We start from the raw sequence: 24890 nt of genomic DNA, 5'->3' as shown, positions 1-24890 counted from the left end.
TTTGCAAATACAACGGCTCTTTTGACGCAACCCTAATACAGAGTAAACAGGTTACAAACCTTTAAAGCGGTTGTAAGCAGTGGTGGGAATCAGCCGGTTCGCACCGGTTCTATTGAATCACAAAAAAGAGATTAGCGAACCGGTTAGCGTTACTTATTACTGTCAATGGACTTTTTGTAACAATTTCGTCAGAAAAAAAATATGACGTTTGTGATACAACCGACAGACAAAGTTTGAATCCGACAGCTGGTTGTATTTATTTTAAATCGGATAAGACTAGAAACCTTTTATGAAAGTTTGGATTTTATTTTGTAATAAAAAAATATTCAAACGCATTTTTAAATTAACTGTTTTTACCCAGTCGAACATCTCAGCAAGTTTATATCTTCAACCACTCGACGTCTCGTCCCATCATCCAATCCATTCGCGACCCCTTGTTCCAAAACCCTCTCAAACATACCTACACGGTATAAAATATGTTGACAATATGCTACATAGAGCAATTGCAGGTAACTTACCTTTTGTTGGTGTTTCATTTGTAACCAGATCTACAACACAGGAGCAAACACTCTTTCATCAGCTTTGCTCACATTTAAATGGATGGAACAGACTAAAAATAACTTTCAACTGCTGTACTTGTACGATTTTGCTTGCACAGTAAGTTGATTCTGTGTTAGTTAAGCTTTTTTACTAAGATTTTCCAATTTCGTATATGTCCTATATCTAGGAAAGCCATTGCAACAATTTCGAGTATCCAAATTATTTTCAAAAAAGCGTTTAAGCTACTTGAATAATTTGTAAATAGAAGTACATTGAAACTTGAAAATAATATTTAAGCTTGTTTAAGAATAACTGAATCTGGCTAAAGAATACAATGCCGTATTAATTTGAATTAACAGTCCATTTTTCTTAGCCTGCCACGAAGTGTGTTTGCAAGTCAGAAGGAATGATCAACAAACTGGGAATCCCCCTAAACAACGAAACAACTTTTAAACATTCTCTTCATTTTCCCAAGTCATCAGAAGTTACACTTCCGGAGAATCCGGTAGGTTTGCTCACAAATATAAAAATCCAATCATACGAGTTGATTAGAAAACGCTATACACAGACTTAAAAAGTATTTTATTGAAAATAGCTGTCTAATAATCGTCAGTTCCGTATGATATTTGTAACATCACCGCACGTATTTTACACTTTTCTATAGAGCCCGAAACGTTTTTGTGATGCCTCTTTAGGCCTGCAATTTCGATTGACAGGCCTATACATTGAACCACTAACAAAGACCACAGACAACAAACACAATAGACAATTGGTTTTAAACGAGGCGTTTTAGGGCTGTTTGACATTAGGTTAGGTCCAGCAACTGGCTATTTAGCTGGTTAAATGTCTTTAAAAAATAGTGACACAGAGTGTAAAGTCAGGCCCGAAGAAACCTAAGCCCGAACCCGGCCCGATTTACAACTCTTACCTGCACTGATGATGGCAACAGTGATTGTTGTAACGTCGGCACTTATATTCGTACTAAATAAAGAAGCTCTTTGGCTATGCTGTTTTTAATTAGATTAGAGAAATATTTCAATAACAAACATTATCATTAGTTTCTATTGAAACAGACATGCGATGACGTCATTTGCGAGACAATTCGTTGTCACGTGACCAACCTAGAGGTGTTTTCATCGTTGAGCGTCGAAGCAAGATTCGTGGTGTGGATACCCTCTCTAGCAGCTGTAAGTACGCTTAAATTCACTTGGTAGTCTTGTAGCTTTTACTTGGTACTCTTATTACAGTTTTTTTGAATATAACTTTGAAAATACAAGTTTTGAGTTTTCATATTTCTTTTCGTTTTTTGCAGCCCCATTTCAACAGCTTTTTCACGTCCAGCTTGTCAGTTAACACATCGGCATCCCCGGTGACCCCAACAGATGGTTATAACAGCAAGGTGAATGAAAACTACAATTAAAGTGCTACAATTTATCGATAGCGTTCAATCGTCTGTATTAACTGTGTGAAATGTTTTTAATATCAGTAAAGCAATGTTGGAAACAAACAAAAACGTCTTCAGGTCTCGACTTCAGTTCAAGCATACCAACCACCAGAAAAAGTTGATAAAGAAGAGAATGGTTTAAACATTGGAAGAATTATTGGTGCCACTATAGGAGCACTTGTATTTCTCGCACTTCTAGTCGTCTTGCTATGGAAGGTAAGTTGTTGAATTAATGTTATTTCGCTTGGTGAAAGAACACATAGCGACATAAGTGCACTAAAACAATCACCAAGCCGGAAATAGCTGCGCGACGTTGAAACGTTATAGAGCGCATAAAAGTGGAGGGCACAAGTGGTGGATGAGAGCCTGGGGTTCAAGAGACGTTTCGAAATACTTTTTTAATAAGAAAACAACACAGGTCTACCAATAATAGACATCTCATTTAAAGTAAAGTAAACTTCGGTTAATCCGGATCTTCTTTAAATCCGGACATTTTTTTGGTCTAAACGAGTCCGGACCGAATATTACTATAAACATCCACGAAGTGAAAACCTTTAAAATAGAGCAGCCATTAAAGAATCGTAAAAATTAGGTTTGCTGTCGAAGCGCCAATGCAAAGAAATAGACCAAAATACCAATACCTGAAATTAAGTCCTCCATTAGGCAACCCCGGCCATGAAGAATTTTTTGTTTTTAATGCATACAAAAGCATATTGATAATAACGTGTTTAAAACCGTGCAAAAAAGAGTGTCTTTAAGAGTAACACTTCGGGTAGTCCAGCCACATAACACACCAAATGAAACTTTCTCCATAAAAATTGGCTGAAAACATAAAAGAATGGACAATTATTCTTATCTCCATAGAAATTATACGGCCATTTGTCCATATGTTCGTTTTTGTATGTGTTTTGTAACATACGTATGGTTTTCGGTTTGAAATCTTTTGACACGAGTTTGGTGCAACGTTTTATTTTACACGTCAAAATTTTGTTTAGCTTGGATTCTTCAAAAGTAAATATAAGGAAAGACTCGACAACGCTAAAGATGCATCTGACGACCAACCACGAGTCGAAGAAATTACTGAAGAATAAAGACAGCCAAAGAAAAAAAACCTTAAACCATTTGTGCAACTTGTTCAACAAAATGTTAGCTTAAACAAGTTTAAAAAGTAAACATGTGTTTGAACCTACCTGTTTTTTGTACTTGTTGTTTTATAAAGGACAAAAACCCGGATTTTTACGCATTAAACCACTGCCAGAATCAATGAATGCAAAAAATATTTTTTCGTATCTTATGTCATTTAAACTGAACGTTTAACAAAAATATCTGCCTTTTGCGCCCAATTCAAATTGATTGTTAACCATGTTTGTTAACCACATGACGCCAAAGGGTTTTTAAGAAAGGTCATGTATAATATGTTTCTACGTCTGTAAAATTTCCAGCATTATGGCAATATTTTAGGATTGAAAGCAAAACGTGAACGTTTTTTACATCCTTTTTTTTGAGGTATACGCTTGTTATTGTTGCAAGGCATTATATTTTATACCCAGATCATTATTTTGTTAATAAATTTAACCACAAAATCTGCTGGTCAAATATATCACAAGCGTTAAAACTGACCACTTTTTGTTCGCTTTTGCAAACAAAGATAAACTGTTGTTAGGGCAACAACTTGTCATTACTTTTACATAACCGTGCAAATACAGTATTTTGCATCACTTTCTAACGATAGGTCAATTTATTAAATAGTTTAAAATTTAAACCCAAATGCATTTCAACCGATCTTCGTGGTTGATTTGATTAGCATTTAGCTGTCAAAATAACAAGGTGAAAATTAAAAATGTGAATGGTTTCTTAACCATTTAACGGCTATGTAAAAGTACCAATTTTATTTCTTTAATCAGTAAGAGGGATGTTAACACACATGATGACGACGATGACGTCATTACTCCTGTCCGTGGCGCAAAAAAACGCAGAAACCGATACTATTAATCTTCCCGAGTCAGCAGGCCTTAGAATTGTCGGCCAAATTTTAGGTTTGTGTCTAATTCTGTAAAGTCTGTAAAGTTTATGGGCCTTTTTGTCAAACTAAGGTTTGTTTGTGAAAGCAAGTCAATACATTAGAAGTTTCAGACAGTGCACACTGTTTCTACCTATATAGTCTCATTAGTGCAGCTGGTTCCGAGAGATAGGCCGTATTGGCTAGTGCAGCCATCGATGTTTGAATGGCTACACTAGTGAATGCGGCCTGTCTTTCGTAATCAGCTGCACTGATGAGACTATATAGGTAGAAACACTGTACACTAGCTGTCAAGAGCTTAAATTTATTTTTATTATGCATCAAAAGGTTGGGATATATCGCGTAACCAAATATAAAACCACGAGCAACATAGCAGCTCCAGACCCACAAAGTGTCCTGCACTTTTTTGTGCTCGGAAACGTTGCGCAGCTATTTCCAGCTTGGTAATGGTCCAGTACAATTATGTCGCTATTTGTTGTTGGACGAAGCCAAACACAGTCAACTTTACAAAGTCAACTCTACATAACATAGTGAACGTTTTAACAAAATACTAGTATTTGTAAGTTCATGTAATCTGAAATCGCTACTTTGTTTTTTTTCAAGAACCAAGCCGTCGGAAATTACAAACTGTTGCGACTGGCTATGCCCCAGGGATTTTCCCCAAGCTGTTGTGGGTTATTTTGGGGTGCTTGACTGTTTTTAACTTCACCGTTGGATCATTGTAGTAAAAGAAATAGTTTTCTAATATAAAATACTTTTTACTGTTTGCTGTGCTGTAGAGTGTAGATAAAATGAGTTATATATATTCTTAAATACATTCGCTGATTCTGTTTATTTGAAAGGTGTTACTATATGCAGTTACAAAGTTTCACGAAAGTCTGAAGGATTTGCTGAACCTTTAATCTTTCTTCATTAACCACATTCCTAATCGTGCTTAACTTTGTGAGTGTTTTGACAACAATAGGTTTCCATAAGCAGAGATAACTTGGTAAAGTATTTACTAAACAAAAGAATGAAAACTGATAGTTAGGCCTACATGACGTGGTTAGGACTAACGCTGTATAAAGTCAGAACTGATTGTGTTTTAATTGAATAATAAAACGTACCTATACGCAGCACAAAGGGTATGCAATATGCAAAAACAAATTTTGTAAGCATGATGTTTAAATATATTGTATGCAATAATGGAATTGGCTTGGTGACAAAGCATGTTTCACGTGGCCCTAAACGGTTTAAAAATATCGTTTTTGGAAATAAAAATAATGTTTAACTTTGTTTGGAGTGTGATCTTTACCGCACAGGAGCCCAGAAACACGCACAACACAACAACGTTTTATTAGTAGCATTTCTGATTAACAATTTGTTCAACGAAACTATGTGACGGTATGTTTTAGATTAATGACTCTTATTTGCTGGGAATAGAGCAAACGAAGTCAGAACACAAACCACCATTTATTTTAAGATATTTTTGGACGCCTTATTAACGTTTTGATTTAAAATAACGAAACCTAAACAGTATGGCCTTACCATAACTTTAATTCATCTTTCGAAACTGGTGAGTCAACGACTAATTTAAAAAAATGAGGATCAAGGAACTGATACAGGTATACGTCACGTGCCTATACCATTGTGGTTATTGTACTCAGCAATTAGGGTATTTTGCTAAAGTAGCTACAACCAACAAAATAGAGTTTGGCAAAAGTTCCTTGTGTTTAAGTTCCTGGTTGCTTCTTTTAGGGCAAAACTACAACACAGAATGCAGGCATAGGTTTCTAGAAAGTAGAAGATAAAATGCATTCAATAGAAGAAGACACTGACATTGTTCTTAAAGTGTAAAACATTTGTATGCTTAATTGTATGTAAGCGGTCCGATCTGTGAACATTATAACATAATAAATTAAGTTTAGAGAGAACCATGTTGTTTGTTTAGTTGTTTCTAGCCACTAATCTTACAGATATGCGAGCTATTTGCATTGCTGTACTTTTGGTCGCGTACATAGATTTCGCTTGTCAGCAAAATGTCGAAACCAGGTCGGTTGGTCTCGTGAAACTTTCTGGATCCGGATATCAGTATGGCGTCGGTATTGCCATTACAAACACAAGGTAAACAGTATACCACAAAAAACATATTTAAGACGTATCAAAGACCGACGAAAAAAAAGCACTAATCAAAATACAAAGCCCAATGGCTTGTACATAGTGAAAAAAAGAGTCATTTCCACGGTTGCGCTGATGATTGTTAAATGTTTTGTTAAAACGTATGTAATGATATGTATGAATTCATTAAGTGCATGCATATTAGGAAGAAATGAAATGTTTTTAATTGTCAAGGAAGGAGTGTGTTGGGAACCACTGAGATAAGAGCCTAAAGGGCCACTTTTGGCATCGTTTTATTGGACCAACTTTAATCAAAGCAATCTTAACTCTGTTTTAAATCAACTAAAACTTTGTCTTACATTAAAGTACGACATCAGTTCTGTTTATCGGCGCACCCAAATACGGCAATTCCTCCAAAGGGTCATTGTTCCGTTGTGAAATTGATCCCGGAAACACTTTAGGAGTCACGACATGCAACGAAGGAGTCAAGATCGGTGAGTCATAGGCCTTTCTTTACCAACAGGAAATATTGTGTGACTTCAATCCGTATTTTTTACCGTGTTATTCAGCAGTAGCGCTTTTAAACAGCTAGGTAATAGTTTAGACAAAAGGCATCATTACGATTATTTTAAACAGTTATATTAAAACAGTCAGTATTAGTTAAGATAATTAATTATTTGTATTTGTATTTTAAGTTTTACCTATACTTTTGGCCACGTAATATACTCCTATCCTACCTACTCCTATTTGTTCAGTAATAGTCTGCTAAAAAAAAATGAAAACCTATTTTGCTAAAAAATGAAAACCTATTAAATGGGTGTGTGGTGTGGACAAAGAAACACTAGTTTAACTATGAACACGCGGAAGCTTTGTCTAGCCCAAAGATTTTGGCTGAAGTTGTTATTTACTTGCTGTTTCGGTTTCTAACCGACCGTTTTAAGTATTCCCGCTGAAGCCCTTTTTTCCACAAAAGAAGAAAACAATCAAAGATATAGAGACCACGCACAGCTAGACAAGGCATTACATGACACATGACTTTGCATGCCTTATTTTATCAAAGGTAGTTTGATAATTTATCTTGAATATTTTAAAACGTTACAAAGTATGTTTTGTCGAAGTCATGCAAAAACCAAACATTTATGTACGCATTTATAAATTCATTAAATGCCGCAACGGAATCGTCTCTAATCACTGGCATAATTACAACTTTGGACCCCACTTGTCCACCAAACATTTCACAAACACAGAAACATCTTGTCTTCGTAAACTAAATACAGTAACGTACTGAGCTGCACAGAATCACCACACTTTCCATTCCTGTACCATTAAGTTCTGTGAAACGAAACAAACGTTTCTTACATGATTGTCACCTTTCTTACGAAGGTCACCAAACAAATCATTTTCAGTATCACTAATGTCAACAATACGTCGCTATTAAAATGGTGTTTGTGTCCCACGACCATCAAAACAACATCGTCACTATTTGAGACAAAAAAGCTACGGTTATTGGCCTGTGTGCTTAACATTAGCAGATGTGGAGAATGAACTCATTATGTTTCTAATACTTTACCCGAAATTTTATTGATACACTTAACAAATTGCAGATAAGGGTGGGTCACTTGGAATTTCCCTGGGCAACACTGCTAACAAGAAACAAGTTATCGTAAGTTTTAATCGTTTTTTGATTCAACTCAACTTAGGCAATTTATTTTAACACCAAGTATTTAAAGGCCTGCGCACCGAAATACAGCTACCAGTGTCCCAATAGCACCGGGGACCCGTGGCTAATGGGAGCCTGTTATGACACTGATACAGCTGAGAAAATGGCAAATCCGTTCCAAGCCGGTAAGAAATTACCACAGGTCATTTTCTTATGACTTGCATTATGGTTAGCCTTAGTTAATGCAAAGTTACCCTATTTTTGGGCAATTGTATGTTATTGTCAATTGTTTTTGTGATTTTAAAGCGGATATTCGTATGCAGACCGTAAAAAGCAGGACAACAAATAAATAGCTCAGGACTTGGTAAAAATGATTTTTTTAGATGAAATGCCTTACATATATTTTCTTGTATTAATCTAGTAATGTGGAGTACATAAATGAATAAATGAATAAAAGAATAAATTCAATTTCTAGATCTCTCATGTACAAACTCTAGTCGCTTGAAGGTTGATATCATGTTTGTAGTTGATGAGTCCGGCAGCGTTGGTATCTCCAATTACCGGACGGGGTTGAAGTGGATAAATAGCGTTGCTAAAGGTTTCGAGTAAGTGACATTATCGGGATGAAGCTTCTAAACTGTAGGGTCAGTGCAAATAGTTCTTAATCGGGATTTAATATGACATGCCTTGAGGTTTATCGAAACTTTGAACAAATGTCGTTGCTTGGTGGACAAAAACTGTAATTGACCCAAGGTTCGTAGGTTTATATTCATAAACATTAGGTCATTTGTTATTAATACAAAGATATATATAGGATCATTGTCGGTATCTTATTGAAAAAGAATCCTTAGAGTTAGTGCAAGAAAGCACAAATTCGTGGAGGTTAATTACATCTTACTGGGGTAAATGATAGAAAACGGGTTGACCGATTGATGGCCAATGCTAACTTTTTGTCTAAGTGAATCAATTAGGATTCCTTCTGTTATAGGTCATCAATCAATGTAGGTGATGTAAGGGTTGGAATGGTTAACTACGGAACCACTGCGCGACTGTCGATTTCGTTGGAAAAGAGAAGCGCTGTTTTGTTGTACGGTGGGTAATATTTCAGATACCGTTTAGAAGTTCTTTTGACATAAGCAACTGAAGAAGTTATTTAGGCGAAATATATATTTCTCAACCTATCTTTATGGACTAATCCTATTTCCTGGAAACGATAATTTTAGTTCCTACAGACCTACTGGGTTTTCAAAATTAGTGCCCAAAATAGGTTATTTCCTATACAAGCAGTTTTGAAACCTAATTTAGACTTTAGGCTATGTACTTCTTCAAATTATTCTTCTTTAAATAAATGCTTTTTAATAAAGAATTTCAATCGCAGTTTCTAAAATCATTCTTAAAGTTAATTTTACACATAAACTTTACTTAAATCTATCGAACCAATATAGTTGTGTGAAATATGACATAAAGAGAACTCAATAAAGTTCTATAGTTAATTTAATTTTGACACCGACGTATTTGCCATGCAGAAGGCACATATACGATATTGTAGAAGTTAACTTAAGTTAGATTTCTGTGTGTTGTCGTAGGATTGGTTTTGAACACTACCTACGCGAACAGTGGTAATACTTTTACCGACAAAGGAATTAACGCGACAACAAACGAATTTAAGTCCGTTCAAACTGGCAACAATATTCCACGACTCATGATCGTTATGACAGATGGCCAATCAGCAAGCCAGGTCAAAGATTCAGCAAATGATGCAAGGTCAAACAAAAAACAGATAGTGTTTTTTTGCGATAATGATGTAAATTTCCTATTTCTTACAATGTTTTTATCATGTATTGTTTTTGATGTTCCACTGATAGGTAATTAGCTAAAATGTCTTTGGTGTTGAATGTGAGTAAAAAATCAATGGCGCCAAGCAAAGCTGAACGAGTTACTCTTTGTATTGTTATTTTGAGCTGAAAGACGTTTGCAATTTCCTTTCATAACTCAACCGAAAAAATAGTATGAATAACTCAACCTTTTAACCTAACGACACCCTATTCTTTAGAACAGCTTGGTATTTTTAACAATGTATTTGTTCCCGTCTTTCGTGCATAGTGTATTTAAATAGAAAAGGGTATTAAAAACACGTTTCTGATAATCGGGCAAGCCGATATTGCACACATACGGCGAAAATTGCCAAAGCGTTAAATAAATCAAAAACTTTAAATTTCATTACTTAATCGAAGAAGCTTCCAAGCTTCGAGAATCATAATTTTACAAATCAATCATTCCAAAACGAGGTTTCTTTTACAGGGACGCCAACATCACAATCGTATCGGTTGGAATTGGGTCAAACATTGATGATACTGAACTTCTAACAATTGCTGGACTTCAGGCACACGTGTTAAAAGTCAGCAACTTCGACGCCCTGAGTCAAATTCTCAGCAAATTGACCAAAGTTATTAAACAAACCGCTTCATTCCAACTCGAAGGTAAGGTTACTTCACGGTTCGAACCTATGACCATCCAAGACGAATTCCAATCACGTTTTCATGCATATTTTCGTCCCGACGGCTTAGACAATTTTACCAAATATTTGTCCATTTTTTGCAGGAAAGATAGGAAAACGGCTTGCTTAAAATTAGTCAATTAGCAATTGCGACATCACGAAGAAATGTAAATCGAAATCATTATATGTTGCCAATAAGATCCAGAATTTATTTCGCATCAGTTACAAACTTGTAAACATTATGCGTTGCTTGTGAAGCCGAAGTAGTATTGTTGCAAAACGGTAATATGGGCAACAGAGGGCAATGCAAGAAGCATGTGTTGTGTCTAGTTGATTGTTTAGTATATTATTGGCCACCATTCCGTTAAAACGAGGTTCAGCTCTACACAATGTTTTTTTACACACTGTTTCAGGAACTGTGAGTAACGCAACATCAGAATTAACAAATGGCCAACTGGGATTTTCTATTCATTCCTCCCAAGTAAGTATATCAACGCTACAAATACCTTGTTGCCAAGATGCCTGGTTAGAGTGTCCAGAACTAATATGACTGTTGTGTTTTAAGGTCCGTCTTTTAAGAGTAATGTTTGTAATTGGTTCCAAATATAGAGTATGAGTTACGTTGATTATATTCTTTGAATAATTTTGCAAATATTTATTTTGTTTTGTTAATAAAGTTGTATTTATTACCACACCGAGGCCAAATTGATTTTGCCGAGATTTAAAAATCATATTTAAACGAAAACAAACGAACCAAGTGCACTAAGGGTTAGGTCAGACATGTAAAGAAAGGCATGTTTTCAGAGCGGTGCCGCTATGGTGGGCTCCGTTGGTTCTTACGACAGGGCGGGTTCATTTGCCTTGTACCGTTCTTTAAAAGACGCCTTTCCGAAATTCCTCAATCTGGCAGGACTAGAAAGCATTATGAATCCAGAAAATATCACTCATCTAAGAGACGCCTATTTAGGTACTGACGTAGTTTCGGTTTTAAAGCTGTAATACTTCGGTTACAGTAGTGAGATATTTTTAGGTTACTCGATTACAAGTGGGCGACTTTTTGGAGGGACAGATGAATATATCATCAGCGGTTCGCCACGATACCGATCCAAGGGCCAGGTAAAGAAACGATTTATTTCGACATGATTCAAAAATATTTCAAAGCTTGCGCGAAACAAATAGGGTAAACCTGGAGGTACTAGGCCGAATCTTTATGTTGTTTGTAGTATCAGAAAAACGATTCTGGTCTCATCCGATTTTAAAAATTCTACGTACCCAAAACGGCCCGCAAATGTTGCACCCTAATTGTTTAATCCGAATAATAGTTTTTTTATTTAAATTATTTATAGGTTAGCTTTATTACCTGTAGGTACTCTTTGAGTCAGCTAAAACGACATTTATTTATTGCCGGGATCATAAATGATTCCAGTGACCAATGTTTACACTCACTAATGTATAAACCTGGTATGGGTTAATTTAATTTAGAAAAGTAAGGAAAAGCAGCTATTGAATCACAGAAAAATATATTCCAAAGTTAGCATATTATTTAAGACGAATTCTAAAAAGGCAAATACACATTTTGTATAACAAGCAGGATTAAATGCATGCCATGACTGGAAGCAAGAAAGTTAAGAAACCAACCGTTTTCACGTTTAACTCGAAAAATGCATTCTGACTGTCATTGGCCTAATTTTACTGAAATTGCATCCGAGAAATTGGAAGCATTTTTCTGCCCTAGGCGTTTGATCCTATTTTCATGTACGTTCAGGTTTTGATCCTAAAGTCTTCCGAGATTGAGCATCCGTCTTCCCACTACTACACTCTGCATCCTTGGAAGATGTGGCAACTTGGAGGATACTTCGGACATTCTGTGCTGTGTCTTGACGTCAACGGAGATTCTTATGATGACTTGCTGATTTCATCTCCTCTTTTCTCCGAACAAGTAGGTTTTGATCAGGGGAGAGTCTTTGTTTACATCAACAACCAAAGCAATCCAGGACCCCAACAATGGGTAAGTCAGTCTTTTTTATGTGTTAAGGGTAGCAACTCCTGTTGTGCTCGTTTGAGTACGCCAAAGGCCACATGCCCCTTTTACAAGTCATATTTTGGTTGAAAAAGACTTAAATATTTTAAATGATATTAATGAACAAAGTAGCTGTGCTCTTATATAAATATCAACACGAACTAGTTCAAAACGGAAACGGAACTTCTACTTACAACTGTGAAAATTAGAAAGGTGGCTTTCCTATACAATTCAATCTTAAATAATTGACATTGGTTAGTTCATTATAATTTGGTTACCTCTAAAGGAAGCAACCCCTAGCTCCTTTTTCAGGGAAACATAAGTAGTCGAAATAGAAAATGTTGTTATACTAGTTTAACAATGGCAATCTAACCCAAATATTGTAACATCAGAAATCGCGCGTCAAGCGGTTTACAATATTGCGCGGAAAGAACAGAGCGCGCCTCGGTATGTCGATGGCTAGTGCAGGAGATGTTGACCGGAACGGATATAATGACGTCATCATCGGTGCTCCTGGGGAGGACATGACGTCATCAAGCAGTGGTTCCGTTTATATTTTCTATGGATCCGCCAGTGGTTTGTCCCACGCCAACAAGCAGGTAAAGTTAAAGCAAATTTCATTCACTCTTCTTTCGTCCATTGTACATCAGGTTTACTTTACAGCAGAGTTGTAAGTCGGACCGGGCTTTCGGGCCGCGTTCGGGTTAAGGTTGCTTAAAAAACGGGTTTGATTCAGGCCTGACTTTACACACTGTCTCAGTATTAAAAAAAAGTATCCAGTTGGTGAACCTGGCCTAATGTCAAAAAAGCCCTTAAACGCCTTGTTAAAAACCAATTCTCTATTGTGTTTGTTGTTTTGGTCTTTCCTGAGGCTTTAATGTATACGCGCCTGTCAATCAAACTTTTCATAAACGACTGGGGTTCGGGCCTGGTTTCGGACTTGTACTTTCGGGTTCAGGTTCTAATTTCAAACCCGTTTACAATCGCTTTACAGAGAATTAAAGGGAGCTCAGTAGCGCCATCTCTCGTCAACTTTGGTTATGCCATCGCCAAGGGACCACGTGAAGGAGCTGACGTGGACAGCAACCGATACCCGGACGTGGTGGTCGGAGCGCCATCTAGCGATACAGTCGTCATACTTCGCTCGCGTCCGATTATTGACGTCACCGCTGAAGTGATTCTCTCGTCTCCATCTATTGACGTCATTAGGTGCCTTAATGACGTCACATCCGTGTGCGCGACGTTTATGACTTGTGTGCGTGGGAGCGAAAGAAGTGGCGAGGAATATAGTTACCACGGTAAGTATGCTTGAGTTTCTTCAGCCAAACCTATTGGACTTACAACTTTACGATTGTTTTGCAAGACTTGGTGACAAGGGTTTTGCTGGACAGTCTTCAAATCGGAACCGAAATCGCGAGAATTACACTGCTGGGCAGAGACACAACAGATGCAAGTCAGGTTCAGTATCAGAACTTGACATCAACTCGGTCTTGTAGAAGCTACAACGTCACGCTAAATGTAAGCGTAATATAAGACACCCTATGCTATGTCGATGAAAAACACTGATTAAATCATATCTAAACCGTTCGGCACATGGGGTATAGTAGATACTGACCTTTGGTATTTTAGTCATGCCTGTTCAAGTTAAAATTCTCGACATATTAAACATCTAGAAATAGGTGTCTTGTTAGGGACACCCAAACGTCGGCATATTATAATAATAAACACTGTTGAAAGAGGTAAAAGCTTGTTGATTCGGTCTTAGATTCGCCGGTTTTTGCCCACGAACGCTTGACTTGGCTATATCGGAACATTGAGTATTCACACCTTACTTATGTCTGTAGGCTGTCGCATTTCAAAACAAAGAAAGCATGAACACTCCAATCCGAATCACCTTCTCCTACGACTTTTCAACGGAACATAAAAACAGACACCTTTCTGCAATTTTTGATCCCACATCATCGAACGAGGCATACGCTGATTGGCTGCTTGATAACGGTTGCTCAGGCAACCAATCGACATGCGTCACTGATCTTACCCTCGATGTTGTTTACACGTACGAAAATATCCTGTTTTAAGTTTACAGAGCTCATCTGTCAATTGTTTTTTTATTCAGACGTTTCGACGTACCATATACAGATCGCCTTCATCAGGGTAAATAACACTAAATGCGCGTAGTACAGCGCACGATATACAAAGGCAAAATAGAATTAAACGCAAGCACGTTACAATGCAACGAAAACACTGCTAGATAACGAATTTATCGGAATAAAAATACAATTGCCAGAAGAGCTCAGTAAACTTGATATTATTCCTGGCAGCAATAGCTTATAAACATTTCCTCTTTATTGGTTGATTACATATTTTTGTCACCTTGCATACGCTGCATATAGAATTCCCCCAACCAAGGAACCCTACGTCATGCAAAGCGGGGAGGAAGTGCTGATGATCACCGTTACCATTGGCAACCTTGGACCTGACCACGTGTCAACAGCATGGCTCGAAGTTTTATCCCCAGTTGTAGAATTAAGTCGGGTAATAATAATTTTGATCTTGACAAAATGTTGTTCGTTTAAACCTGCAGTTTCCATTTTTACATATTTTAACAATTTTTGGCAGTTGCGGTTCAAACAACAGTTTCCACACCTCAATTTTATAATTTGTTTGTGTTTGTTGCTTAGGTCAAATCCACCTGTGCGGACCTATCATCCACTCAAAGTATGAGTGGCAAGGCTGTGTTGGTTTTAAAGTCTGCCGCATCACTTTTATATAGCAGGAAAAAGGTAAAATTTATCAAACGATCACAGTACGCAAGGCTCATTGAAGGCGCCATACCAAATCGGCAATTCTACATTCAACTCGTGGTGGTCCCGGAAAGACTCCTGTCGTGGGTTCGAATCCCACGGCAAATCTATCCTACGCCTTGCCATATGGTGGTGAATGCTTGGTGGCCGGCGGATTCGGTTTGGCGCCTTTAATAAGCCTGGCGTATACTGTAATTTACATATACGATAGTTGCGCGATCGCTGGTCTGCATAGACGCATTCTCAGTTATTTATGATTTCTCACCGATTTCAGTGCAAACTGGAACTCATTTATTCTCTTGAATCCCTCTCCCGAAGTGCAAGTATTTCCCAACTGACAATTGGCGGTCAATTATTCTCCGCGTAAGTCAGATTAATAATTCACAAAAATAAAACAAAAAATTATGTCAATTGTTTTCATGGCAGACAAAACCAGACTTATGATCCCAACCCATCAAACAACGAGTTTCGATACCAGCGGAAGTTAAAGTATGACGTCAACCTCCAAATTACCAGGTATAAACAAAATTCTTGACTGCATTTTGAAAGTATGTATGCGCTGATATAAATTTTAAGTTTGGAAATATAACGGCTCTTTCTGACGCAACCCTAATACAGAGTAAACAGGTTACAAACCTTTAAAGCGGTTGTAAGCAGTGGTGGGAATCAGCCGGTTCGCACCGGTTCTATTGAATCACAAAAAAGAGATCAGCGAACCGGTTAGCGTTACTTATTACTGTCAATGGACTTTTTGTAACAATTTCGTCAGAAAAAAAATATGACGTTTGTGATACAACCGACAGACAAAGTTTGAATCCGACAGCTGGTTGTATTTATTTTAAATCGGATAAGACTAGAAACCTTTTATGAAAGTTTGGATTTTATTTTGTAATAAAAAAATATTCAAACGCATTTTTAAATTAACTGTTTTTACCCAGTCGAACATCTCAGCAAGTTTATATCTTCAACCACTCGACGTCTCGTCCCATCATCCAATCCATTCGCGACCCCTTGTTCCAAAACCCTCTCAAACATACCTACACGGTATAAAATATGTTGACAATATGCTACATAGAGCAATTGCAGGTAACTTACCTTTTGTTGGTGTTTCATTTGTAACCAGATCTACAACACAGGAGCAAACACTCTTTCATCAGCTTTGCACACATTTAAATGGATGGAACAGACTAAAAATAACTTTCAACTGCTGTACTTGTACGATTTTGCTTGCACAGTAAGTTGATTCTGTGTTAGTTAAGCTTTTTTACTAAGATTTTCCAATTTCGTATATGTCCTATATCTAGGAACGCCATTGCAACAATTTCGAGTATCCAAATTATTTTCAAAAAAGCGTTTAAGCTACTTGAATAATTTGTAAATAGAAGTACATTGAAACTTGAAAATAATATTTAAGCTTGTTTAAGAATAACTGAATCTGGCTAAAGAATACAATGCCGTATTAATTTGAATTAACAGTCCATTTTGCTTAGCCTGCCACGAAGTGTGTTTGCAAGTCAGAAGGAATGATCAACAAACTGGGAATCCCCCTAAACAACGAAACAACTTTTAAACATTCTCTTCATTTTCCCAAGTCATCAGAAGTTACACTTCCGGAGAATCCGGTAGGTTTGCTCACAAATATAAAAATCCAATCTTACGAGTTGATTAGAAAACGCTATACACAGACTTAAAAAGTATTTTATTGAAAATAGCTGTCTAATAATCGTCAGTTCCGTGTGATATTTGTAACGTCACCGCACGTATTTTACACTTTTCTATAGAGCCCGAAACGTTTTTGTGAAGCCTCTTTAGGCCTGCAATTTTGATTGACAGGCCTATACATTGAACCACTAACAAAGACCACAGACAACAAACACAATAGACAATTGGTTTTAAACGAGGCGTTTTAGGGCTGTTTGACATTAGGTCAGGTCCAGCAACTGGCTATTTAGCTGGTTAAATGTCTTTAAAAAATAGTGACACAGAGTGTAAAGTCAGGCCCGAAGAAACCTAAGCCCGAACCCGGCCCGATTTACAACTCTTACCTGCACTGATGATGGCAACAGTGATTGTTGTAACGTCGGCACTTATATTCGTACTAAATAAAGAAGCTCTTTGGCTATGCTGTTTTTAATTAGATTAGAGAAATATTTCAACAACAAACATTATCGTTAGTTTATATTGAAACAGACATGCGATGACGTCATTTGCGAGACAATTCGTTGTCACGTGACCAACCTAGAGGTGTTTTCATCGTTGAGCGTCGAAGCAAGATTCGTGGTGTGGATACCCTCTCTAGCAGCTGTAAGTACGCTAAAATACACTTGGCAGTCTTGTAGCTTTTACTTGGTACTCTTATTACAGTTTTTTTGAATATAACTTTGAAAATACAAGTTTTGAGTTTTCATATTTCTTTTCGTTTTTTGCAGCCCCATTTCAACAGCTTTTTCACGTCCAGCTTATCAGTTAACACATCGGCATCACCGGTGACCCCTACAGATGGTTATCACAGCAAGGTAAATAAAAACTACAATTAAAGTGCTACAATTTATCGATAGCGTTCAATCGTTTGTCTTAACTGTATAAAATGTAGTTAAAGTTAGCAAGTCAACATTGGAAATTAACAAAATCGTCTTCAGGTTTCGACATTAGTTCAAGCATACCAACCACCAGAAAAAGTTGGTAAAGAAGAGAATGGTTTAAACCTTGGAGCAATTATTGGTGCCACTATCGGAGCACTTTTATTTCTTGCTCTTCTGGTCTTGTTGCTTTGGAAAGTAAGTACTTTTTTAAATAAGAAACAACATAGGCCTACCAATGATAGACATCTCATTTAAAGTACCGTAAATCGGGGTAAATCCGGACATTTTTTGGTCTAAATCTAAAAGAGTTCAGGTTAACCGAACTTTACTAAACATGCATCGTGGAAGTGACAAACCTAAAAGTTAGAGCAACCATTGCAGAATCGTAAATATTATTTTTGGTGTTGAAGCTCCAATGCAAAGAAATAGACCAAAATATCAATACCTGAAATGAAACCCTCCAGTAGGCAGCCCCGCAGTCATAAAGATTTGTTTTTGTTTTCAATGCATACAAAAGCATATTGATAATCCCGTGCGAAAAAGTGTCTATATGTTCGTTTTTGTATGTTTTTTTTTGTAACATACACATGGTTTTCGGTTTGAAATCTTTTGACACGAGTTTGGTGCAACGTTATATTTTACACGTCAAAATTTTGTTTAGCTTGGATTCTTCAAAAGTAAATATAAGGAAAGACTCGACAACGCTAAAGATGCATCTGACGACCAACCACGAGTCGAAGAGATTACTGACGAATAAAAAAGCAAAAGAAAAAAAACCTTAAACCATTTGTGCAACTTGTTCCTCAAAAATTTAGCTTAAACATGTTTAAAAAGTAAATATGTGTTTAAACTTACATATTTTTTTTGTAATTGTTGTGTTAAAAAGCATAAAAACCCAAATTTTTACGCATTAACCACTGCCACAAACAACGAATGCAAAAAAATATTTCTTTCGTAACTTTGTCATTTGTACCGAACCTTTAACAAAGATGTGCTTTTTGCGCTCAATTTAAATTTTGTCATGATTGTTAACTACATAAAAAGGTTTCAAACAAAGACCAAGTAGCTTATTTTTCCACATTCTTTCCACAATTTCAGCATTTTTTTTAAAGCAGCAAAAACTGTTTTAGCAATTGCACGATAAAACTGAAAAAATGGTATTTTTTTGGAATCGAAAGTTAAACGTGGACATTATTTACATCGTTCGTTTCAGGTATGGCTTTGTTATTGTTGCAAAAAAACTATATTTTATATCCAGAGCATTTTTTTGTTAATAAATTCAACAACAAAATCTGCTGGTCAAATCACAAGCGTTTGCAAACAAAGATAAACTGTTGCCGGGGCAACAACTTGTAATTACTTTTACATACCCGCGCAAGTACAGTAATTTGCTTTACTTCCTCACGAAAGGTCGATGTATTTTTAAGTTTAAAACTCAAAGCCAAATGCATATCAACCGATTTTCATCCTTGTTTGATTAGCATTTGACTGTCAAAATTACAGTACAATAATAAATGTGAACAGATTTTTATTCACCATTCAACGGCCATGTCAAAGTACTAACTTTGTTCGCTCTGTTTTGAAATAGGCTAGTTTAATATTTTCACGGTTAATTCAGAGCGTTTGTTAGTTTTTCATTAAGTCAAAAATGGGTACAGATGGCGATAACCCGCGTGAAAGTGATGCGAAAACATATCTGGACAAACATCGTATTCTGGACTTGTTTGATAACATGACATCAATGCTTATTCATGCTCGACCGGGTCAGTATACAAGTTTTCAATTTTTGTGTAGTGTCTTAGACTTTTTGCTGTTGCCAGAACATAACTAAGTCGTTGCTGTCAGAATCCAACTCAGGGTGATTTTAATAACAACGGTTTGATTCATTTTATGCATACTCCTTTATGTAATTATGTCATAGAAAAAACATTTTGGCAAAAAATAAGTTTAATTGATTGATATTGTCATACGGCAGGTTTTTGTTGAGTGTAATTTACAAATTAATTTTATTCAGACTTTTTTCTTACAATTTGCATTAACTACACCACCCCAAAACAAGCACTTATTTTGTCTTTGTTACAGATGAACCTAAAGCATATCTCACACAACAACTGGAAAAGTTGAAAATAGCCAAGCAAAGTGGAATGTACTATCCATGCCTGTTTGATGACAGCAATCTGAATTCAATTTTTGGCATGCTGGATCCAACCAAACTTGGATACATCACAAGAGAGCAGTTTGTGGCTGGTATGTTTTATAACATGTTATTAATGCTTGACAGCACCAATGATTGTCTTTTGTTACAGCTTTGACGACAATTGGAATCACAAATTTTGATGAATACCCACCAGGTTCTGAAGTGAACCGAATAACACTGGACACCTTTCTGCGAGAAGCGTAAGTGTCTTTCATGAGGATTATTGGTCTCGTTTTTCATTTAGCTGTACTGAGATTTGTTACTGTGCTTTATTGGCATTTGGAAGTTTAGTAATATAGAATTGAGCATGATTCGAAAAAGACCTGTTGTATAATATAAGTTTTCAAACAGCATTGCTTACATACAAAAACTATGACCTGGACTTGTTTTTGTGTTTTAGAAAATGATATTTACATCAGTGGTTCTCAAACTTTTTTATTGTCGGGGCCAAATGGTATTTTTTAAGTGTGTAGGGAGCCGCAAAAATTCGAAACCTTGAGAAAATCACTAAAGAAAATGACTTCGAAAGCTAAAATAGCAATGTTTGGTGGTTTTCTGAGGTCTGGGGCGAGCCGCAAAATAAGTAGTTGGGAGCCGCATGCGCCCCCGAAAACCGAGTTTGAGAACCCCTGATTTACATGATTTGGTTAGTAGCTTTTTTACTTGTGCAGTAGTGCCCACCTATACAATTGTAAAACGGTGGGCAATATGCACATTGAGGAAGCCTTTGGTGAAATGGTACCTGCTTGACATTTGAGTAAAACAGAATTGTTCATTTCAGGAAACAAGGCCTTTCAACAGCTTCAGCAACTTTCAAGCAGTAAAGTGGAGAAAAAGTGTGACAATGTATAAACTATATACTCACTGTGAAATATAATGAATACAACATTAAGGCAAAAATGATACAACATTGATGCCTTAACAAATATTTATACTCACCAAAATAGTTTTCAAGACATAAGAAATTCTCAGTATTTTGTGCCACAAGGAAATGCAATGCTCAAATCCAGTTTCATATTTGTTTGTTTTTTGTACTTGAACACAACTATTTTATGTGTATGTTTTTATTCGCATCAACATACAAGCAAATTTAAGATCTGGGTCGCTCCTTTTTGCCAGTGAAGAGTGCATGCAAAGAAACGTTTGCCACTTTGACAATTTTGAATCGCACACCGGGAATATCTCCCACAGCGTGACCACTACGACCAAATCCAGCAACCAAAACTTCATCGTTTTCCTGTAAGCAAAACATATTTTGTTTAGAAGTAATGTTGTCTGTTCTGTTGATGTTGCGGGACTAAAGAGCTTTCAAAACATTGAAACACAAAGTAAAATAAATAAGCAAACATATACAACACACAGTGACAGCAACCCGCCTGAGTAGAATGATTTTTGAAAAAAATATTTATATCAATTTCAAAACCCAAATAGCAATGTCAGAAAACAAAAGAGTTTTTTTGTCGCAACGCACAATTTTGTTGTCATTTTTGTATGCAACTAAAACAGTGGTTCTCAAACTGTGGTATGCGTACCACTAGTGGTATGGCGGAACTTTTCCGGTGGTACACGAGTAGCTTTCTGTGATACCTAAACCTGGGGTTCGCAGACTCCAAAAGGGTCCGTGAGATGGTCAGGGGGTTCATGGTGGCAAATATGTTTAGTATCAAAGACCTAAATTACGTTGGAGGTCACAGACCTAAACAAGTTATAAAAGGGGTCAGTGACTACAAAATGGTTGGGAACCACTGGTTTAGGTGGTATGCAGTGATAGAAAAGGTTGCTAGGTGGTACGCGATCTGTACAAGATTGAGAACCACTGAACTAAAAGATTTAAAATCTTGAGCAAAATAACACAAAAGCTTGTAATTTTAGCACAGTAAAACAAAAAAGCTATTGAGCAAAAAACATAACCTAAGAGCTATGATCATAATCAAACTGCCCATAAAACTCATACAACAACTTATCATTGCATAGTTTATATTCCGTAAATGACAGCTCTTTGTTGCTTGAGCACATTTTTCAAAAACCGTTCCTAAATCTATAGGGGCCAGCGGTTGCAAAAAAGTAAAACTGCTGTGAGAGTATGCTGCAAAAATCCACAGGATCTTTATGTCACATAGAAAAACAGAGCAATTGAAACCTGTGTCCCCGTCTACAGGGACCAGCAAATGAGGTAATGGTAAAACCACTGTATGAGTATTCTTCAAAACACCACAATATCAACGCAGAGAAATTGTACAAACACACAACATACTTAACTACAGTACATAATTCAAACATACCTCGATGTAATTTAAGCAGCCATCATTGGGAACAAATGCTGTGATTTTTTTGCCATTTTTGATCAGTTGGACTCTGACACACTTCCTGATAGCAGAGTTTGGCTGTTTAGCTTCAACTCCACTGAAAAAACAACAGTTTTTTGTTAATCTTATGTTTTTTATATTAGTCATTAATAATGACTCATTGTTAACTTTAAACAGTATTTAATTTAGAAAAATGAACTTCAACGTACAGCAATCATTGCTACCTTTTTGGATTGCACCTGTTTCTGTGCACATGACTACATAACAAACACATTGTCATAAGGTGGCACAAGAAACACAGGACACATATACAACAATAAAATGGAGGTAATAATTGTAATAAAAAAGTAACAGTTGCACCTGGTAAAAAAGGGGTCGGAGTCGATGGAAGGGATTTGATTTTTAAGGTCAGATTTTTTTGAGTTATTGTATGAACATCCGTTTTTCAACTGCGTAGGCATTTTTTACACAGACGAAAATATTTATTTAGTTTACCAGTCAAATTCCACCCCACTATTTTTTTTGATATTAAAACAACAAAGGGTATATAAACAAGATCTAACTACAGTTTGCACAAAATTGAAATACTGCCCAAGTCTGCAATATATGAAAGTTATATTCAAGACCTTGTGCTGCATGCCTGCACCTTAACTCATGGGTAAGACCAAATTAAGCAGCACAACACAGGCAGTGGTGGGATTCAGGCGGTTCGCACCGGTTCTATAGAACCTTCTCACGAAATTTTATGAGATCAGCGAACCGGTTAGAATTACTGGTTACTGTCAATGGACTTTTTGTAACAGAACTGGCTGAAAAAAATGACTTTTGTGATAGAACCGGCTGACAAAAAAATTGGAACCCACCACTGAACACAGGTGATATAGATGGGCCAGATTGGAAAGAAAGGATAAATCCTCCGCGCAATATTTTGGATTTCCCCTTGTAATCCGCGCAAATTTAGGCTTCTTATGTGTAATCCGCGCAAAAAAATGTTGTCCGCGCAACTTAGCACAGCTTTCGTAGGTAACTACAATATTACGTTGCACAATGAAGTTCTATGTCGTCACAAGCCTTATTTCAGGAACAATCCACGCAAATCAGTCAAGCACTTCGAAACTTTTCGATTGTCACGCTTGAAATAGCATTTCTATTTCGCTAACGTAGTCGTTAAAAGTACATTTATCTGTATTTTTTAGGACGTAGTTTGACTATTAAAGTGACTGTCGGCTGGGCAAGTTACATAAAATAATGTTTTCTGTATGAAAAATAATTAAAAATAGTTAAGGGCAGTTTGGCAATCAAAAACTATCCCCATAAAACAAATCAGCCAAATGTTTGAATCGTTATGAAAATGAAAAATTGTAGAATCTAGCAGAACAGCTGCGTGAGCAATGGAATAAAACTGAAGATCCGTCGTGTTTATTACTTTATTCAGTTTCTTTTTGTCGACTGGATAGTCTTGCAGGCGTTACATACAAACTACGTTAATCGTTAAATCCACCTGTTAATCAAAAGTCTATCAATCCGCGCAGAAAATTGTAATTCCGCGCAATTATTTTGACGAAAAAAATATCCTCCGCGCAAAAATAAAACTTTCCAATCTGGTAGATGGGCAGGAGAAGAAAACGGGAAAAGTAGTGCGCAATTTGTTTAGAAACAACTCTATCTGACACAGAACAATTAGCACAGTAAGTTTAAAGTGCAAGAAACTTCAAGTAAGGCAGATGATTGCCAGTTTTCCCACATAAAAGTTTACTAAGCCAGAGATTTCACAAAGGTTTCCAAAATTACAAATTAGATAATAGTTACTTACATCTTTTCCAGAACAATACCCTTTGCATGAGAAGCTCCTCCAAATGGATTAGCTTTCAAGGCAGTTCCCAAATGAGATTTTTTGTAATCCTTGTCGTGCCATTTTTGGTCACGTCTCCTGTTCCTCAACTTACGAGCACACCTTAAACCACTTGGCTTACCTAAAAAAACGTACAAACATATCAAAGAAAACAATCGAAAAAATATTTCTAGTTAATGCATTTTCAATTCGGGAGAGAAATTTTATGCAGAAATTGAGGTAATTCTCCAGCGATTAATTTTAGAAAAATAAGTTCCGATATGTTTTAGATATGTTTGCGCATTGTATGGTGCTTTCTATGTTTATAACAATGACGAAAATTAACGAAAAACAACACTTACCCATTTCTGGTGTTGGATTCACGAAAAGAACGAAATCCACGCTACTTCGGCAAAGGTTCAGAATTATGACGTCACTACCATTTTTTATTATTTTTACTGGGGAGTGTAACAATAACGTAAATGGATGTTTTTTTACTAAAATTTTACTTTACCAAATTGGCTATATAGAAAAAATTGCAATAACTGATAATTTTTTGTCAGTCTGTTTCATTTGTACAAAATTGATTGACGGAAACAAAAAAAAGACAATGAGGCAAATACTTCAGTAATAAAAGCAGACTTAAAAACTGTTTTGTTTCTGCAATCACGACAGTTACTGTAAGTTTGCACTCTTATACCAGGCCTTTACATTTTTAAGTTTGTAATATGGTAATGTCTTTGCAGTAGTTTTTAAGAATTACAACATTTTTTGCATATTGCCCAGTTTATTTTAGCTTAAAATAGATGAACAAGGTTGTGTAGATCGTTTTTTTGTTTATTCGCTACCTTGAGTGGTATTTCGCAACCCAGGTCAGGACTAACAAAACAGG

General features: G+C 36.4%; 3 protein-coding genes and 2 long non-coding RNA genes across 5 annotated transcripts; 4 read left to right on the top strand and 1 right to left on the bottom strand.

The window, feature by feature from the left end:
- The first annotated feature begins 342 nt into the window (after positions 1-342).
- LOC145234772 (uncharacterized) lies at positions 343-1039 on the top strand. The gene is made up of 3 exons (XR_013861346.1): positions 343-467; positions 547-657; positions 914-1039. It is a non-coding gene; the product is annotated as an uncharacterized LOC145234772 (long non-coding RNA).
- An 836-nt stretch (positions 1040-1875) lies between these two features.
- Positions 1876-3076, top strand: LOC145234792 (uncharacterized). The gene is made up of 3 exons (XR_013861350.1): positions 1876-1939; positions 2063-2200; positions 2980-3076. It is a non-coding gene; the product is annotated as an uncharacterized LOC145234792 (long non-coding RNA).
- Positions 3077-12011: 8935 nt separating this feature from the next.
- On the top strand, positions 12012-18421 carry LOC145232717 (integrin alpha-1-like). Its single transcript, XM_080097386.1, has 16 exons — positions 12012-12266; positions 12671-12877; positions 13273-13576; positions 13642-13796; positions 14123-14334; positions 14672-14813; positions 14960-15061; positions 15357-15445; positions 15509-15598; positions 16021-16126; positions 16206-16316; positions 16573-16704; positions 17273-17386; positions 17512-17598; positions 17722-17859; positions 18326-18421. The coding sequence occupies exons 1-16, from the start codon at positions 12012-12014 to the stop codon at positions 18419-18421; spliced, it is 2340 nt and encodes a 779-aa protein (XP_079953512.1).
- An 820-nt stretch (positions 18422-19241) lies between these two features.
- On the top strand, positions 19242-20959 carry LOC145233783 (EF-hand calcium-binding domain-containing protein 10-like). The gene is made up of 4 exons (XM_080098567.1): positions 19242-19427; positions 19747-19911; positions 19971-20061; positions 20643-20959. The coding sequence occupies exons 1-4, from the start codon at positions 19313-19315 to the stop codon at positions 20683-20685; spliced, it is 414 nt and encodes a 137-aa protein (XP_079954693.1). The 5' UTR covers positions 19242-19312; the 3' UTR covers positions 20686-20959.
- On the bottom strand, positions 20910-24441 carry LOC145233782 (small ribosomal subunit protein uS12). The gene is made up of 4 exons (XM_080098566.1): positions 24361-24441; positions 23981-24140; positions 22144-22264; positions 20910-21098 (listed from the first exon to the last, which is right to left on the bottom strand). Exons 1-4 carry the CDS (start codon positions 24362-24364, stop codon positions 20952-20954), a joined length of 432 nt encoding a protein of 143 aa, XP_079954692.1. The 5' UTR covers positions 24365-24441; the 3' UTR covers positions 20910-20951.
- Positions 24442-24890: the final 449 nt, after the last annotated feature.

The sequence above is a fragment of the Phallusia mammillata genome, chromosome 6 (assembly GCF_965637545.1).
Source record: "Phallusia mammillata chromosome 6, kaPhaMamm4.hap1.1, whole genome shotgun sequence".
In the NCBI taxonomy this organism is placed as follows: Eukaryota; Metazoa; Chordata; class Ascidiacea; order Phlebobranchia; family Ascidiidae; genus Phallusia; species Phallusia mammillata.
This window is presented reverse-complemented; position numbering and strand designations above follow the sequence as displayed.

Bases quoted from the DNA above. Each gene is read 5' to 3' on its own strand.
- LOC145233783 (XM_080098567.1), top strand. From the start codon at position 19,313: ATGGGTACAGATGGCGATAACCCGCGTGAAAGTGATGCGAAAACATAT. The intron at 19,428-19,746 runs GTCAGTATACAA...TCTTTGTTACAG, and splicing joins GCTTATTCATGCTCGACCGG to ATGAACCTAAAGCATATCTC. The intron at 19,912-19,970 runs GTATGTTTTATA...CTTTTGTTACAG, and splicing joins AAGAGAGCAGTTTGTGGCTG to CTTTGACGACAATTGGAATC.
- LOC145232717 (XM_080097386.1), top strand. From the start codon at position 12,012: ATGTACGTTCAGGTTTTGATCCTAAAGTCTTCCGAGATTGAGCATCCG. The intron at 16,127-16,205 runs GTATAAAATATG...ATTTGTAACCAG, and splicing joins CTCTCAAACATACCTACACG to ATCTACAACACAGGAGCAAA. The intron at 17,387-17,511 runs GTAAGTACGCTA...CGTTTTTTGCAG, and splicing joins GGATACCCTCTCTAGCAGCT to CCCCATTTCAACAGCTTTTT.
- LOC145233782 (XM_080098566.1), bottom strand. The intron at 22,265-23,980 runs GTAAGTAACTAT...TTGTTTTTTCAG, and splicing joins GGTATTGTTCTGGAAAAGAT to TGGAGTTGAAGCTAAACAGC. The intron at 21,099-22,143 runs GTATGTTTGAAT...TTTTGCTTACAG, and splicing joins GCTGCTTAAATTACATCGAG to GAAAACGATGAAGTTTTGGT.